Below are 14,623 nucleotides of genomic sequence, written 5' to 3' on the forward strand. Positions count from 1 at the left end.
GACTGGTGTTTCAGTCCTGGAGTGGTGTATTTGTTCCTGGACTGGTGTTTCAGTCCTGCCTTCCATCCCAGCACTGTTTGGTTGCCCAGGAAGCTCCTTGGAGAACCACAGAGTTTTTCCCATCCAAGCCCAGCAGGCTGCTGGTGATTTGACACACAACAAATGGCTTTTTTGAGCTTTGATTTCATTTCTAGGCATGCTGTAAATGCCCTTAGAATCTACCAGGCTAAGCCAGTGTACATTTGTGGGTAATATCCTCAAGATGCAAGTAAAAATTGCTGATTTTTTAGCTCTTAGACTCTCCTAAAGACTGGAGGCAGTTGGTGAGCCCCAGGCTCTGCTTCCCTGGATCCAGCACACCCTCCAGAACATTAATTTAACTCTGTTAAATTTCCTAGAGGTGTTAATTGCAGATGCTGGAAATAAAGGTATGAATTCTGCTTCAGAGTCACAAATGTTTTAATTCATCTCCAGACAGATTATTTTTAAGTAATGTATGATTTGGTTTGCATTTTCTCTTTGTTTTATTTTAAAAGGCTTCTGCATTGTTCTTTGCTGCTGTAGTTAATCTGTGCATCAGGAGGGGCAGAAGTTAATTTATGGCATAGAAAGCATTCATGCTGCTTGGGGAGCTGAATCCACCGCCCTGTGTTTATTTGTCAGCTGTTTAGGTTTCCTTCCCTTTGCCTCACAGTCCTTTCTCTGCCACTGCTGTGTGCAGTCTGAAATAAGTTCAAGCTGTGGGTGGAAGTGTGTGTGTACACAGGTCTCTGCTTCCATTCTGGCAGCCAAACATTGACTCCTTCCTTTCTGGGGTTTCCTGAAGAATGTGACTGCAAATCAAAATGTTTGGGATGGCAAAAGCATCCAGAACCCCCTGAATTATATTTGGAAGTCTCAGCTTTAATACATGGCAGGGAGCCAGACCAGATCAGAGCCAGCACACACCAGTGCATTGGATATTGTCAATTGAACAGATCCAATCCTCCCTCCTGCTCTCCCTTTATATATTTGTATGTTATAAATGATTTATTGATGGGAGACTGCTCATGTAGGTGACCACTTGTACCATTCCTGTGGGAATTAAACTGTCCCTTGTCTTTTCCCAAATTAAACTGCTTTAGGTGTAGTGCTCATTTGCTTATGGAATTCATTTTAGTCCCTTCTCATTGTTGCCAATATTTTCTATTATTATCCCAGCCTATCAATGATCTTCCTGCCTGTATAAACTGATAAAATATCCTAAATGCTGCTCAAGGCTCCTCCTTTCTGCAGGACTGACCCATAGCTCTGGTAGGAAGTTTCCAGGGCTGATTTTGGGTTTCACTGACAGCTCAGCCCCACAGCTGCTCCTGGCTGTGTCTGCTGTGGTTGGTGCCACTCAGAGGCAGCAGTGGCACAGAACCCTCCCACCCTGCAGCTGCTGGGAGCTCCAGAGCTGCTTTTTTCCTATAATCAGCCAGAAAAGGCTTTGAGAGGCTGCAGGATGAGTGGCTGAGCAGGGCTGGAGCCATCAGCCCCCAGAGTGTGGCTGGGGCAGGAGGAGATGGGGAGGAATCCTCCCCTCAGTTCAGGCACAGCTGGCAGGTGAGCACTGCAGCTGTCAAATACTCACTTGCCACAAGCAATACATTTCTGCTCTTAATATTAAAAGTGTGTCAGAATTTCCATTATAAACCACTTATTTTGTAGGTTTATAGCTTTGCCATAAAAATACACCTTGGGTTGAGCCCTGGCACGCAGCCATTTGGCTTCTTCTAACACAATATTAATTCAGAACATCCAGACAGTGTTTTTAAACATCAGTATCTGAGAAGTTGTTGCTTCTTTTTTCTCTCTTTTTTTTTTTTTTTCCTGAAGTCCCTTGTTTTCTGCAGGACTCACTCAGAAATCAAAGGTGGCCAGATGTAGTTGCAACAAGAATCTGCAACATCTGGAAGCCCTTTTTGGAAGGACTGAGAATTGTGATAAGAAAGAAAGTTCTGGGGACATTAGAGAATTCCAGGCCAGGTGGGAAGGCTGGATCCAGACCCCCAAGGCTGAGCTGACAGGGTCTGGCTGCCATCACCCACAGAGCCTCCCAAAAAATGGCAGAAAGAAGGAAAGTCTGGGGCAGATGAAGATACAAGCTAAAATATTCATTTTGGAACCAAATCAAAGAATTTTAGGTCACATTTGAATCCAAAGTGCAACAAAATATTGTCAGCCAGTGATCTCTGTGAGATGAGAAATTAGGACCAAAAACAAACTTGTAATTTGAAATTAAAGGATAATTCTGATGGGATATTTCAGATCAACTTCCAAGCTAACAAACCCTCTCCACCTGAGCTCTGGGTGCAGGAGGAGCATGTCTGGAAAGGTGAGCAGAAACTGCAGTTAAATTTAAATAAACCCTGTAACTGCTTGGAAAATGAATGCTGAAAAGGGGCAATCCTAATCTGATCCCTGGCCTTACTGTACAATTAGCAAAAGTGATAATCTTCATTTGTGAAACAAGGAAAATTGGCAGCTAGGAAAAAAAGAAAGGAAGTAATTCAGTTTAATATTAAACTTCTGAAAAAATTGGCCATAAAAGCTGCTCTGAGGCTGGCCAGGACAGAGGCTCAGAAATGTCTGGGGAATGTTCTTCAATCACTTCAGGGAATGTGAGGACATGAAGCTGAAAGTGCTGAGCTCCAGAGGAATGAGGATAAAGCTTCAAGCTTTTCTCTAGATTTGGTCAGTTTACTTTCTGAATGTATATTGGAGTCTGGGAAAGAAATGGAATAAATTTCCCTTCCTCAGGCTGCAGTTATTGGACAAGGTGGGCTGAAAAAGAATAAATTGGGCTCAAGCAGGGAGAGTGAGTGCTGGCAGACACAGGGCTTTCCAAAGGTGGGGAAATTGATTTAGAAAAGTCATCCTCTCTGAGCAAGAAATGGAGCTCAGATGATGGATAGGCTATGGAAGGATTTGGAGATCATTATGGCTGGTAATAGAGTAATACAAGCTGGAAGTATTGTCTTACCAATGAAATCCCTGGAAATTGCCTTTAATTATGTGGCTCAGATGAAGCAGAGAATTTGCAGATAACTGATTTGGAGTGAGGAGATTTCCCAGTGCAGCAGGCAGCCACTGCAGCAGCTGCTTGGGGCAGCATCAAAGGAAAGGTTCAACTGGTGGAAATCATATTTTAAGGGCCAAGAATTTGCAGAGACTTTTGCTGATAGATTTGAGGGGTGATTTTTTCCTTGCACTAAGCAATTTAAATTCTGAATTTCTTTAAATGCAGAGCTGCAGCAAGATTTCAGGAGATCTCCCTGTGATGCTGTAGTGGGTGTACTTACTCTGGCTTTACTCCAGCTTTCACAACTAATTGAAACTTTGAAAATACAACAGCTTGGAAGTCAATACAAGTCCTAAAGGTGCAGAAATACCTCCAGGATCCACAGAGCCTCCAAGGCTCTGCTGAATTTCGAGGTGCCATCAGTGCTGGTGCTGGTGTGAGCAGGGCTGAGGCCACCACAGCTGTGCCACAATCCCAGTTCCAGGGCACTGTTTAGATTCCCAGAAGTTTTTTCCAGTTAAAAATCAGTTTTCTGAGTCCAATAAACACACAGGCTGCACACAGTGGTGTACCACAGATGGATTCTGAGGGAAACCAAGCCATTCCCAGCACCTCTCTGTCAGAACGTGCTACTGGGCATCCAGGGAGTGACCTGGGATGGATAAATGAGCTTTCAACGAGTCCTGGACCTCACTCCCAGCTCTGATTGAAGTCAAATGGTGGCTGGAGCGGCTCCTGCAGAGCCAAGTTTCAGGAAAAGGGGAGGGAGCAGCTTCCAGAGCAGGACAAGAACTGCTGCAGCTTTAAAAGATGAATTTTGGCCCAGCACCTGCTGCTTTTTGAGGATGGGAAGGAGCTGTGCCCAGCCTGCCTGGATCACATCAGCTCTGATGGTATCTGGGTACCAAGTACAACACTGAGGTGTGACCTGATGGATTTACAAATGGCTGGAACACTCTGAAAACAGCCTGACAGCAGCTCCAGAGGCAAGGGCGTCATTGGAAGTGAGGAATTGTGAGTACACAGCCAGCCAGGGGATGGCTCCACAGACAGAAGGACAGGGGACAGGCAGCACCATCCTGGGCAGCTCAGGTGAAGGGTTTTTAAAGGATTTTTTTAAGGATTACTGCTACTATTTCAGGCAGAGTTTTTGTGGCTTTGTTAATATTGTAAAACCACTGCAGAAGTTTGGTGAGCAGGAAACAATTTCAGTGGCTGGCATAGTGTGATTTAATGTTTTCAAAAATGTTTTTGAACAAAACCTTTTGTAACTGCTCCCATTTTCACCTCCCCATGTTCCAAACACCTTCCAGGCTGGATGGGGACGTATCACAACAAAATGTTCTGTTCTGAGGACAGAAATTCATCTTGTGCTCAAAGCACATCTGACAGTGCCCGAATCCAGAGCAGGTCCCACCGTGGTTCCTTTGGGGAGGGTTGGACAAACCCTGGTGGGCCGCAGGGGCTGAAGGATGGGGAAGGCAGAATTGGGGTTTTGTGGGGTGAGACAGGCTCAGCTTCATCCAGGGAGCAGCTTTGGAGCTTCACCCCAACATGGTCCCATCCAGAACATCAGGAAAGGGCACCTGGAAAGCCGGGTTTGATGTTGGACGTTTGATGTCCAAGTGGCTCTCCTGGAATTCTGTGTTCCCTTGGGACAGGGGAGAAGACATCAGCTCCTGCTCTGGGATTCCTGCTCTGGACTTTGTTTGTTAAACAGCACAATTGTGTCCAGGAAACACGTGGCTCTATCCTTCATTAGTCTCTCCTGACATAAATATGCAGCAATAAATTAAAATATATTAATTTTTGGTGTTCATGAAGATTATTCTGCTGTTAAATTCTCCTTCTCTACTGCTGGATGAAGCAAAGGAAATATGTACCCGAGTGAAAGCTGTTACAATACCATGTGGATGGAACATATGTGATTTTTATAAAATATCTTTTATATTGTATTATTATGTTCTATCTATTCTTTTATAAAATATCATTATAATTCCTTGAGTCAGTGCATGTGAACTAAGTAAAGGACTGATAATTTTCTTGCTACATTAAACCAAGTGCTGTGAAACTTTGAGGAGGTTTTGCTACAGCAGAGATTCAGCTTTTAATCTTTGTATCTAAGCCATGCTTTCCAAAATGTCTGATTTTCCCGTACCTAAACCACCCTGGAGACGTCGTGTTACATTTCAGGTGTGTCATTGACAGCAGAGTTACACAACTGGAAATGGGTTTAAACATTTATTTTAAACATTTATTTTAAACACTGATATCTCAACTGCTGCACGTCACTGGTGGCTGAGAACTGCAAGGACAAAAGCTTGGAAATTAGGTACTTATGAATAATCAGATTTTAACACCTTTGTTTCATTTCAAAGCTGTTGGAATGAGTCGGGAGTGAGCTTTGGGGTCTCTGAATCACTGACCCCACCCATATGTGTGTATATATATTTATTATGTATATTAATATAAATAATCATATTGTAATTAATACAATATATCATTACATATTAATATGTTATATAGTATTATATATATTAATATGTGTGTGTTATATCTAGTATAAATATTAATTCAATATCTATATAAATATATTATCTATATAATTATATATCAAATACAATATTATATATTAATTACACATTTTAATATATTTATAAATATGTTATATATTATATACATGATTATGTATATTTTATAATATATGTTTACAATTTGTACATTTTAATATATATAAAATGTATATTGTAGATATGTGTATATATATAAATATATTAAATATATAATGTATATTTAAAATATTTTATATATAAAATATATATACATATATATATATACATATGTATATATACACATAGGTACATATACATATATACATATATACATATATACATATATACATATATATACTTATTCATAAAATAAATATGAAATATATATTTTATATATAATATATATAATGTATATTTAAAATATTTTTATATAAAATATATATATACATATATACATATATAAATATACATGTGTATATATATACATATGTACATATACATATATACATATATATACATATTCATAAATATATATTAAATATATATTTTATATATAATATATTTTAATATTACATATATTTGATATATTTTAATATATATGCATATAATTATGTATATTTTAAAATATTTTTAAATGTATATATGTATATGTATACACATGTATATTTATATGTGCTTGAGAGGTGGTGGGACTCTGCAGTGACACAGGTTCTTAGCAGCTGCACAGAATTCAGGCAGTTTTTGGTTTCAGACTGGCCCTGCTGGGGCTGCCTGGCAGAAGGTTTGAGTTTGGGTGTTCCTGGTTTGTGGGATTTGCTCTGTGTTGGGATTTCTCTCAGGGAGCTGTGCTGGCCCCAGGAGCTCCCTGGGCCCTGCCCTGTGTCCAGCTCAGCCCCATCCCCCTGGATCTCCCCAGATTGGGCCCTGCAGGCTCAGGGGCCTTTCCAGGAATGCTGAATCCTCAGTTCCGGCAGAATGAGGCCAAGGATCTGAGGTAGGAAGAGGTGTGAGGAGAGCTTTATTAGTATGGCACATATTTAACCCATAGGAAAACCCACAAATTTTACTCATTTTAAGTGTATTTCACACTTTTTGACTATTTGAAATAACCACATTTGTAAAAACTTCTTTTAATGAATAGAGCTCTTTATGTACAAAGGCAAACCCTTTTTTCCCCTAAATCCAGTCCTTTTAAAATACCATTTGTTTTGTAGGTCTGGCTGCTTCCCTCCTCTGTTCATTATTGCTTGCTGCTACAGAACCCTCCAGAACTGCAACCAGGACATTTCGATTCTGTTTTATCTTAGAAGAGTTTTGCTGATCAATGCCATGTATTCATCAGGACTAATTAGACAGATAAGTAAAGGACTTTAATTATTTAATGCCAACCCCAACCAAGCTGGTGTTCAGCACAATATTTGTGTGTGAGGGATGGGAAGGAGCTGCCTGGGTACAAATTCTGGCCCCACTGAACTCTGCCATGTTACTGCACAAAGGCTTCTCCACATGTTTAAAAGAAATATTTCCCTGGGGTTTTCTGAATGCTGGTAAATGTGGTTTTATCTTCCTTTTCACTTTTGAATGTTTGTTTATCTTACACACCCCTCAAAGTAATTTAACATAAAAAACTTCTCATCAATTCCATTTTATTCCAAGTTTGAATTGCCTCATTTTTTAATTTCTTGTGCATTTAGAGACCCCCACATGGCAATGTCTGGGCTGAAAACATGGTAGGGGAACATTGGCATATTTTGTCTTGCTGTGATTTCAAGTGAATTAAAGAAACCTAGAAATGAAAACATTTCCATTTGTTTATATAACTAAAAAAGCCCCATAAAACTGAGCAAGAATATCCTTTAATGAACACCAACCCTTTTTGCAAGCAGCCACAACCAGAGGGACACACACACACCCCCAGCTCCTATCTCCCCTATCAACAGCAAATTAGAGCAGGTAAAAAACCTCCCTCTATTTGTCTTAGGAAATATCCAGCACTTTTACAGGGAATTTGGAAAATATTTCAGTGGAGGAGAAATGCTGCACACAAAGCACAGCCACGGGCTGCTGTAAAACTGCCCTGGAACAAGGCATTAAAATGCCATCGACCTGCACACATAAAAACAACAAAAAAGCCATGAAAAAAAATGCCTTGCAAATAATTAGGATCTTATGGCAGGGAGCAGTGCTGATCTGCATGCAGAGATTTTCTGTGCAATCAGAGCAGGCTCAGGCTGATGGGCTGAGGGGGGAAATAGCAGAGCATAAATGGGCTGTGCTGCTCCTGCCTGCACAGCCAGGCCCCAAAGCATCCTCCAGCCCTTCCAGCTCCTCCTGTCTGTCCCTAAAATCCTCCTTCTGTCCTCTGAATTCTCCTTTCTGTCCCCTAAAGTCTCCTTTCTATCCCTAAAGTCCTCTTTTTATCCCTAAAGTTTCCCTTCTGTTCCTTGAAGTCCCTTTTCTGTCCTATAAAGTCTCATTTCTGTCCTCTAGTCTCCCTTCTGTCCTATAAAGTCTCCTTTGTCCTCTAAAAATCTCATTTCTGCCCCCTAAATTCCCCTTTCTTCCCCTAAAGTTTCCCTTCTGTCCCCTAAAGTCTTTCTCTGTTCCCTAAATTCTCCTTTCTATCCCTAAAGTATCTTGGAATACCCTTGGTTTGTAATACCAGAATATTTTTTTAATTCAATCTCAGGTTTTTATCATGAAAGGTTGAATTTGCTGATTTTCCATTTTTCCATGGGAAAGGTTGAATTTGCTGATTTCCAGGGTGAGTCTGAGGCTGACCCAGCCAGAAATAGCTGCAAACTCCATTTCTGGTCCTGAAAATCTGCTGTGAGTTTGTTCTCACTGCAGGTCCTGTGCTTGTATTTATTAAAGTTTTAGCAATGGTTTGTAGAGGTTGCTGGTGTGTAAAATGCATCAAACTGTTGTATAAATTTATCCTTTAATGCAATAAAATAATTCTTCAAGAGCAATTCTATCACCTGCAATGTATGGAAATACAAAAAGAATTTTAATAACTGATTATTCATGTCTGTGTGTTTGTCACAACTGTTGGGGTTGTTGTTAGCACAGCTCAGGAAAGCTACACCATTAAAATGTATTTGGAAGGATGTGCATCTGTGATTACATAATTAACACGGTAAAATAAATTAATGAGGCTGCTGCCTAAGAGTTGGGCATTTCATTCTCAGCTTTAAGTTGGAATTTAATACTTTTTTTTATTAAATGCCTTAAATGAATATTGCTTTTCTTACATAATAAAATTACTGTTTTGATCTCCATTTTACAGACCCCAAACATCAATAATTCAGAGGAATTAATGTCTGTCCCCTCTGTACTTCATCTTGTTTCCTGTTTTGTCATTAGGTAACAGTTCCCCCTAAGGCACTTGGTTTTAAACTTCCAATCCAGCTTGTGCCTTTCTTCCAGACACTTTCCAAGCTTGCATTTCCACACCCAGAGCTGTGCCCATGATAAGAGCCCTGTGTGTAAATTCCCAACCACCAGAACAGATCTTGGCACTGGGATTTCACCCATTCATCAATTTTATCTGACTTTCTGCCGGCCTGGCTTTCCAAAGTGTGAAAATCTGCGCTGCAGAGGAATTTGATGGATTGCAACCCTAATTTTTGGAGTAAAATTCTACAGAACTGCTCTGCTGAGAAAGCTTTGGGCAGAATTTTGAGGTTGCTGTGAATTGCTGTTAAGCCTGTGGTGCCTTTTGGCTGGAAGTCCATCCCAATTAGTGACCCTTGCATGGAGCAGTAGCACAGAGAAGGATTTGGTTGGTTTTTTTCAAGGCAGTTGTAAATGATTAGTCCAAAGGAGCAGCATGAAACTGAGAGTCCCCTGCAGGAGTGGGCTGGAGGAAATTAAAGGATCAACAACAGAAGGGAAGCACTGAGCTAGGATTGTTCCAGGCTGCAGCCACAGGCTCTCACATGCACTCAGGAAATTGGCTCCATCAAAAGCTGAGGATGCAGGAGTGAGGATGAGGAGGATCATGCAGGTGATGGTTCTAAATCATGGCCTGAGATCCCAGGGCTTTCCAAGGCAGAGCTTTCCTCCCCTCCTCACAAAAAGCAGCAGTTTCCAGGTAAAAATGGAATCTTCTCTTTATGAACCAATAAAAACCCAGCAGAAATGTGAGCTGTAAATCTGATATAACTCAATAAATAACAAAGATTCAGTCTCCCCACATTAATATCAGTTGGATGGGGATTTTTACTGTGCTGTGCCCTGTGTTTGTGTGTGAGAGCTGTGAAAGCAATGGCTGGGGAGTGCTTGGCAGCCAGGTAAAGCTTTTCCTTTAAAGTCTAAAGTCAATTCATTCTGCAGAAATTTGCATCTTCTGGGCCTGGGATGAAGCTGAAACCTTTGCTGGAGGAGCAGGAAAGGATCACAGGAGGGGAAATGCATAAATCTCCATCTGGAGCCAGGGAGGAGATGGGGGAGCAGCAATGCCAGAGCAAAACTCCAAGGGAAAAGTGGAAGAAAGGAAGAGGAGTGTCCCAGGAATTCAGCTCTTCTAACGCTCAATTCTTTCATCAGCAGCAAACCACTGGAAAGCTGTAACCCAAGCAAGGAAATTAGAGCAAAAATTTACAATATTCAACTATTCAGATGTCAAAAGAAGCAGAGGAGTTATTGGTGTGAGAGGTTATGGCCAGAGGGCAGAGCTCAGCATGCCCTGGGTAATTAAAGCTCACTGGGAGCACGGATCCCTTCTCCAGGTAAGCAAGGCTTTTACAGCATGGCATCTTTGCTATTGTAATTAAACACCATGGCTTACTCTGCATATGAACTCTTAAACACTTCAGGCCTTTATCAGGGGATTTTACTGGCCAGCCATGTGTGTTCAGATGGCAAAAAACCCCAGCTGCTATAAAAACAGAAACCCAAACATTTCTTTTTATGACTCGACTTGCTGTATTTTTATATATATTGAGCCAAATTCATCCCTTGTGGAGCTCAGTTGAAGCCAATAAGGGCAGATTTGGCCCATGCCTATATGAGAAAGGTGGTGACAATTAAAATATATTGTTTAATAATGAGAGCTATGGTAGTGCAGTGTCTTTGTGTCTATGAAATTATACACCACGACACCCAGACTAGCAAAACACATCAGGCTGCTTTCTGATGGAAAGGCAAAAGCACTCTGACTTTTATGATTATGATTAAATATCACAAAGGCATTTGAAGGAGGCTAATTTAGGTAACATCTCCAGAAGTCTCATTTATAGTGCAGTATTTTACCATTTGAAAATATTTCTTGACTGTTTTTATATGTGGCTCTCAAGGACAGCATGACTGGCTGTTATTAGCAGTAAGTAAAAGAACAGTTTTTATTTCACTTATATTTGAGGGACTTTCAGCAATATTACAAAAAGGAATGTACCCTATTAAAGAGAAGTGAGGACAGCCTTTACTATCACTTTACACTGGCAATTCCCACTTGTTCCCTGCTCAGGGCATGGCACCAGCACATCAAAGGCTCTGTCGGAGAGCTGGAGATGTTTCCAAGTTAGCAACAAACACCCAAAGCAGAGGAGTGTGCAGAGGAGCTGTGGTTACCTGGATCCTACCCAGCAACTCCTCTGTGTATCCCTGTTGTAAGCCTGGGTGCATTTCCAAGCTGGAGCTGCTGTGCTCTCTGTGCCCTGCGTGCTCCTGCTGCACTTTGGGCAGATCCAAATCCCTCCTCCAGGCTCCATCCCTGCCTCAGCTGAGCTCTGCCTTGCAAATGCCCCAAATTCTGACCCCAACATTTTCCTGCTGGCTCCTGACCTTGCCAGGAGGGAGGTGGGGGGCTGAGAGCATCAGCAGAGATTTCCCTTGGGGAAAAGGTTTTTCCTTTGGGGGTTCCCTGTCCTGGGCCCTGGCAGCTGCCTCTGGCTCTGGCTCTGTACCTGGGCTGAGAAGGGTCACAGGAATCAGAAATATTTTGTTGAACCAAGAACTGAACTGGCTCTGGATGGCCCTGCTCAGGAGTGAGGAGATAGAAACACCTCAATGCCTGGACCAGCAGAAAAGGCAGCTCTTAAAGATATAAAATATCTTTGTTAATATCAAAATATCAAAACTGGAGATATAAAATATCAGTTCTAATGCCACTAGTCTTCTAAGGAGTCTCTGACCCCCAAAAATGAGAGTGGGGAGGGAAAAAACAGAAGAATAAAAATCCTTTTTGTTGTACTTATTACTCATTCTGAGTCTCTCTTATGGAAATCTGGCCTTTGGCATCAGACTCAAATAATATTTTATGAGAAGAAAGCATGATTCATTGGAATGGTGCAGTATCTGTGCAAAGGAAACTGGGAAGGACACAAGAGAAACTCAGCTGTGGAAAACCAATCCAAGGAACCCCTGCCCCACACAGGATCCCAACCCACAGCAGGAAACAGCAAAAAGGAACAAAGTAATTCCAAGCAAACCCTTGAATGTGGTGCTGCAGCCAAGAAAGGAATTGTGGCCATATCAGATTGTCAGGAAGGGTCACACTGTGCCTGTGGCAGGAGAATATCCTGTCCTTTGGAAATTAATAGGATTTTTAATGTAAATAGTAGCATATTTATATTTATATTTATATTTATATTTATATTTATAAATAGAATGTTTAAATATCAATTATTATATTTATAAATATGATCATTTAAATTATTTATATTTATTAATTACATTTATTATATTAAATGCTATATATTAAATACTGAATTATTAATTTAATAATTTAAATATCAGATTCAGACTTCTGTTATTCTCCCAGTAGCTGTTCAGGTATCCTGGGCAGGAGTAAATGCAGTTTTCAGCGTGGCTGTGTCATCCCTCACACTCAAACCCTCCATGGCCAATTCCTGAGCCAGGGCTGCAGGCTGGGCTTGCTGAGGGGACATTAAAGGGCTGGTCCTGCACTGGAGTCTATAAAAGTTTTCCTATTGACTTCAACAGAAATAGGGCTGAGCCTTGGGATTTTGGCATGAAAACACAAAACTGGGGCTTTGCATGTGTGAGCTGAGCAGGCAGTGCCTGACGTCAGGAATTGTTCTCTGGACAATTTGTTCTGGAATGTTCAGGGATTCCTCCCTGCTGCAGGCTGAGCATGAGCACACAGACCTGGCCAGGGCTGCTATCAGTGCAGCCTCCCAGCTAGGAGATAAATTTGTCAATTTTGCCTTTCAGGACTGTTAAAAGTGTTGCTGCCCGAGCAGACAGTGCTGACATTCCACCTCATTTTACTTATTAAAAAGTCAAATTTCCACCAGTTTGTAAAAACAGCCCCACTGAAAGTGTTCCTCAAAACTGCAGCAATGTGTGGTTCAAAGCCAAATATTTGTGTTTGCTGAGAGCTAAGGAGAATGACAACAACAACAAAAAAACCCAGATGAAAAATGTTGGCATCTGCCAAATAATGCTTCAAATCCTTCCCCATCAGTATGGAACAAGAGCCTTGTGACCTGTTGTAGCTATTCCTCCTCTTTTCATTCCAGTGGGTTTCCTTTTATTTTATTAAATGAGTTTCTAATTAACAAAACCTGCAATTATCCTGATTTTAATTGAATTGGTGTTATTAGCTCTTTGCACTAATCAATCTCCTTTTTATTTCCTTCTCTCAGGACCTGGTTCCAAAGGTGGGCTGAGGCTCAGGAGGGCAATTTTCCATCCTTGCTGCTGTAAAACTCTGGGACAGCTGAGCTGGCATTCCCAGAGAGCTCAGACAGGAGCCAGGGAGAGGAGCTGGGGACTTGGGGGCCACAAACACCCAGCAAGGGGACAAAAACCCAGCAAGGGGACAAAAAACCCAGCAAGGGGACAAAAACCCAGCAAGGGGACAAAAACACCCAGCAAGGTGGCACAAATACCCAGCAAAGTGGCACAAACACCCACCAGGGTGGCAGCAACCTTCCCCTGGCATTTCCCAGCGAGGCTGAGCAGCCCATACCAGGTTTTAATTTAATTCTGGTTTAAGCAGGGCAAGGCTGGTGCTGGTGTTGGGAACCCTGTGATGAAACCACCCCCAGTGTTTTCCAGGCATTTCTCTCAAGGCAGGGTTTGCACATTAAATAAGTTTCATGTTGGACAAGGCTTTGTGCTTTGCTTGTACCACTCCCAAGGTTCCCTTTTCTTTAATTTTTAATCTTGATCCTGTTCTTTGCAGAGAGCAAACCAGTTCAAAATGTGATGTTTTCTACCAGCAAGTCACAGGCTCGTGGTTTCTCTTCCAACTATCACAGGAATAAAACCCCTCCAGTCACACTGAATTTGGGCTGCCTCTTGTCACAGTCAAGTGCTTGGCACCTCCTTGGAGCAGGTCCTTAAACTAAAATATTGTAGATTTTTTTGCTGTTTAAGCACTACTGCAGAAACATGAGTGGCCAAGGAGAGAGGAGTTGGGTTTTTTTTAGTTCCCTCTGGCTGGAATTTTTCACTATAACCATCCTCAGGGGAGTTCTCATCTTCAAAAGAAACATTCTTTCTATACAAGCTGCAAAAAGAATTATTTAATGACATCATAAATTAATACAGAGAGGCACAAATTTTCCAAAATGTAGAGAGAGAGAAAAATAAATTCATGTTTGCCAAAAACACCCCAGCTCTTCCAGACTTAGGCCCCTCTTGAGCCTGTGAGCTGCCAGTGATGCCAAATTGAATGGTGGGGCTTTTGGCAGGACTGAAGTTGAGCTTGTTGAAATTCTGGCAAATATTCCCATTACTCACATTCTCAGCAAGCTGATACAAATATTTGTTCTATTTCGAGGGAAGTCCAAGCTCAGTCTGGCACCAAGTGCTGCTGGGCTCAGTGCAACTCAGCCTGCCTGGGCCAAGATGAAATTTGGACATCTACCTTCAAGAAAAACAGAATTTAAAAATTCCCTGGGCCTTTTAGCACAGATTAGAGCACATCAATGGAAAACGGTCCTCGTGTGTATTCAGGTTTTTCTCACTTGCTAATTTTTGCTTTAATCTGATTTGAAGTGGGCCTGGTTTCCCTGAGCTTGGATTGCCATTCCTGACTGCAGCTCTGGGG

The 14,623-nt window shown here is 41.5% G+C and overlaps 1 protein-coding gene across 1 annotated transcript in view; it reads left to right on the plus strand.

The window, feature by feature from the left end:
* The window catches only part of BRIP1 (BRCA1 interacting helicase 1), a 94,656-nt gene extending 86,665 nt beyond the window's left edge, over nucleotides 1-7,991 (plus strand). Inside the window, exon 24 of the mRNA XM_054287437.1 lies at nucleotides 6,813-7,991. Coding sequence (XP_054143412.1) covers nucleotides 6,813-6,905 — 93 coding nt within the window. The 3' untranslated portion in view covers nucleotides 6,906-7,991. The remainder of the gene's footprint in view (nucleotides 1-6,812) is intronic.
* Nucleotides 7,992-14,623: the final 6,632 nt, after the last annotated feature.

Source organism: Melozone crissalis, unplaced genomic scaffold (genome assembly GCF_028551555.1).
Source record: "Melozone crissalis strain CALT ecotype California unplaced genomic scaffold, PUWL_Pcris_2 ptg000057l_1, whole genome shotgun sequence".
NCBI lineage: Eukaryota > Metazoa > Chordata > Aves > Passeriformes > Passerellidae > Melozone > Melozone crissalis.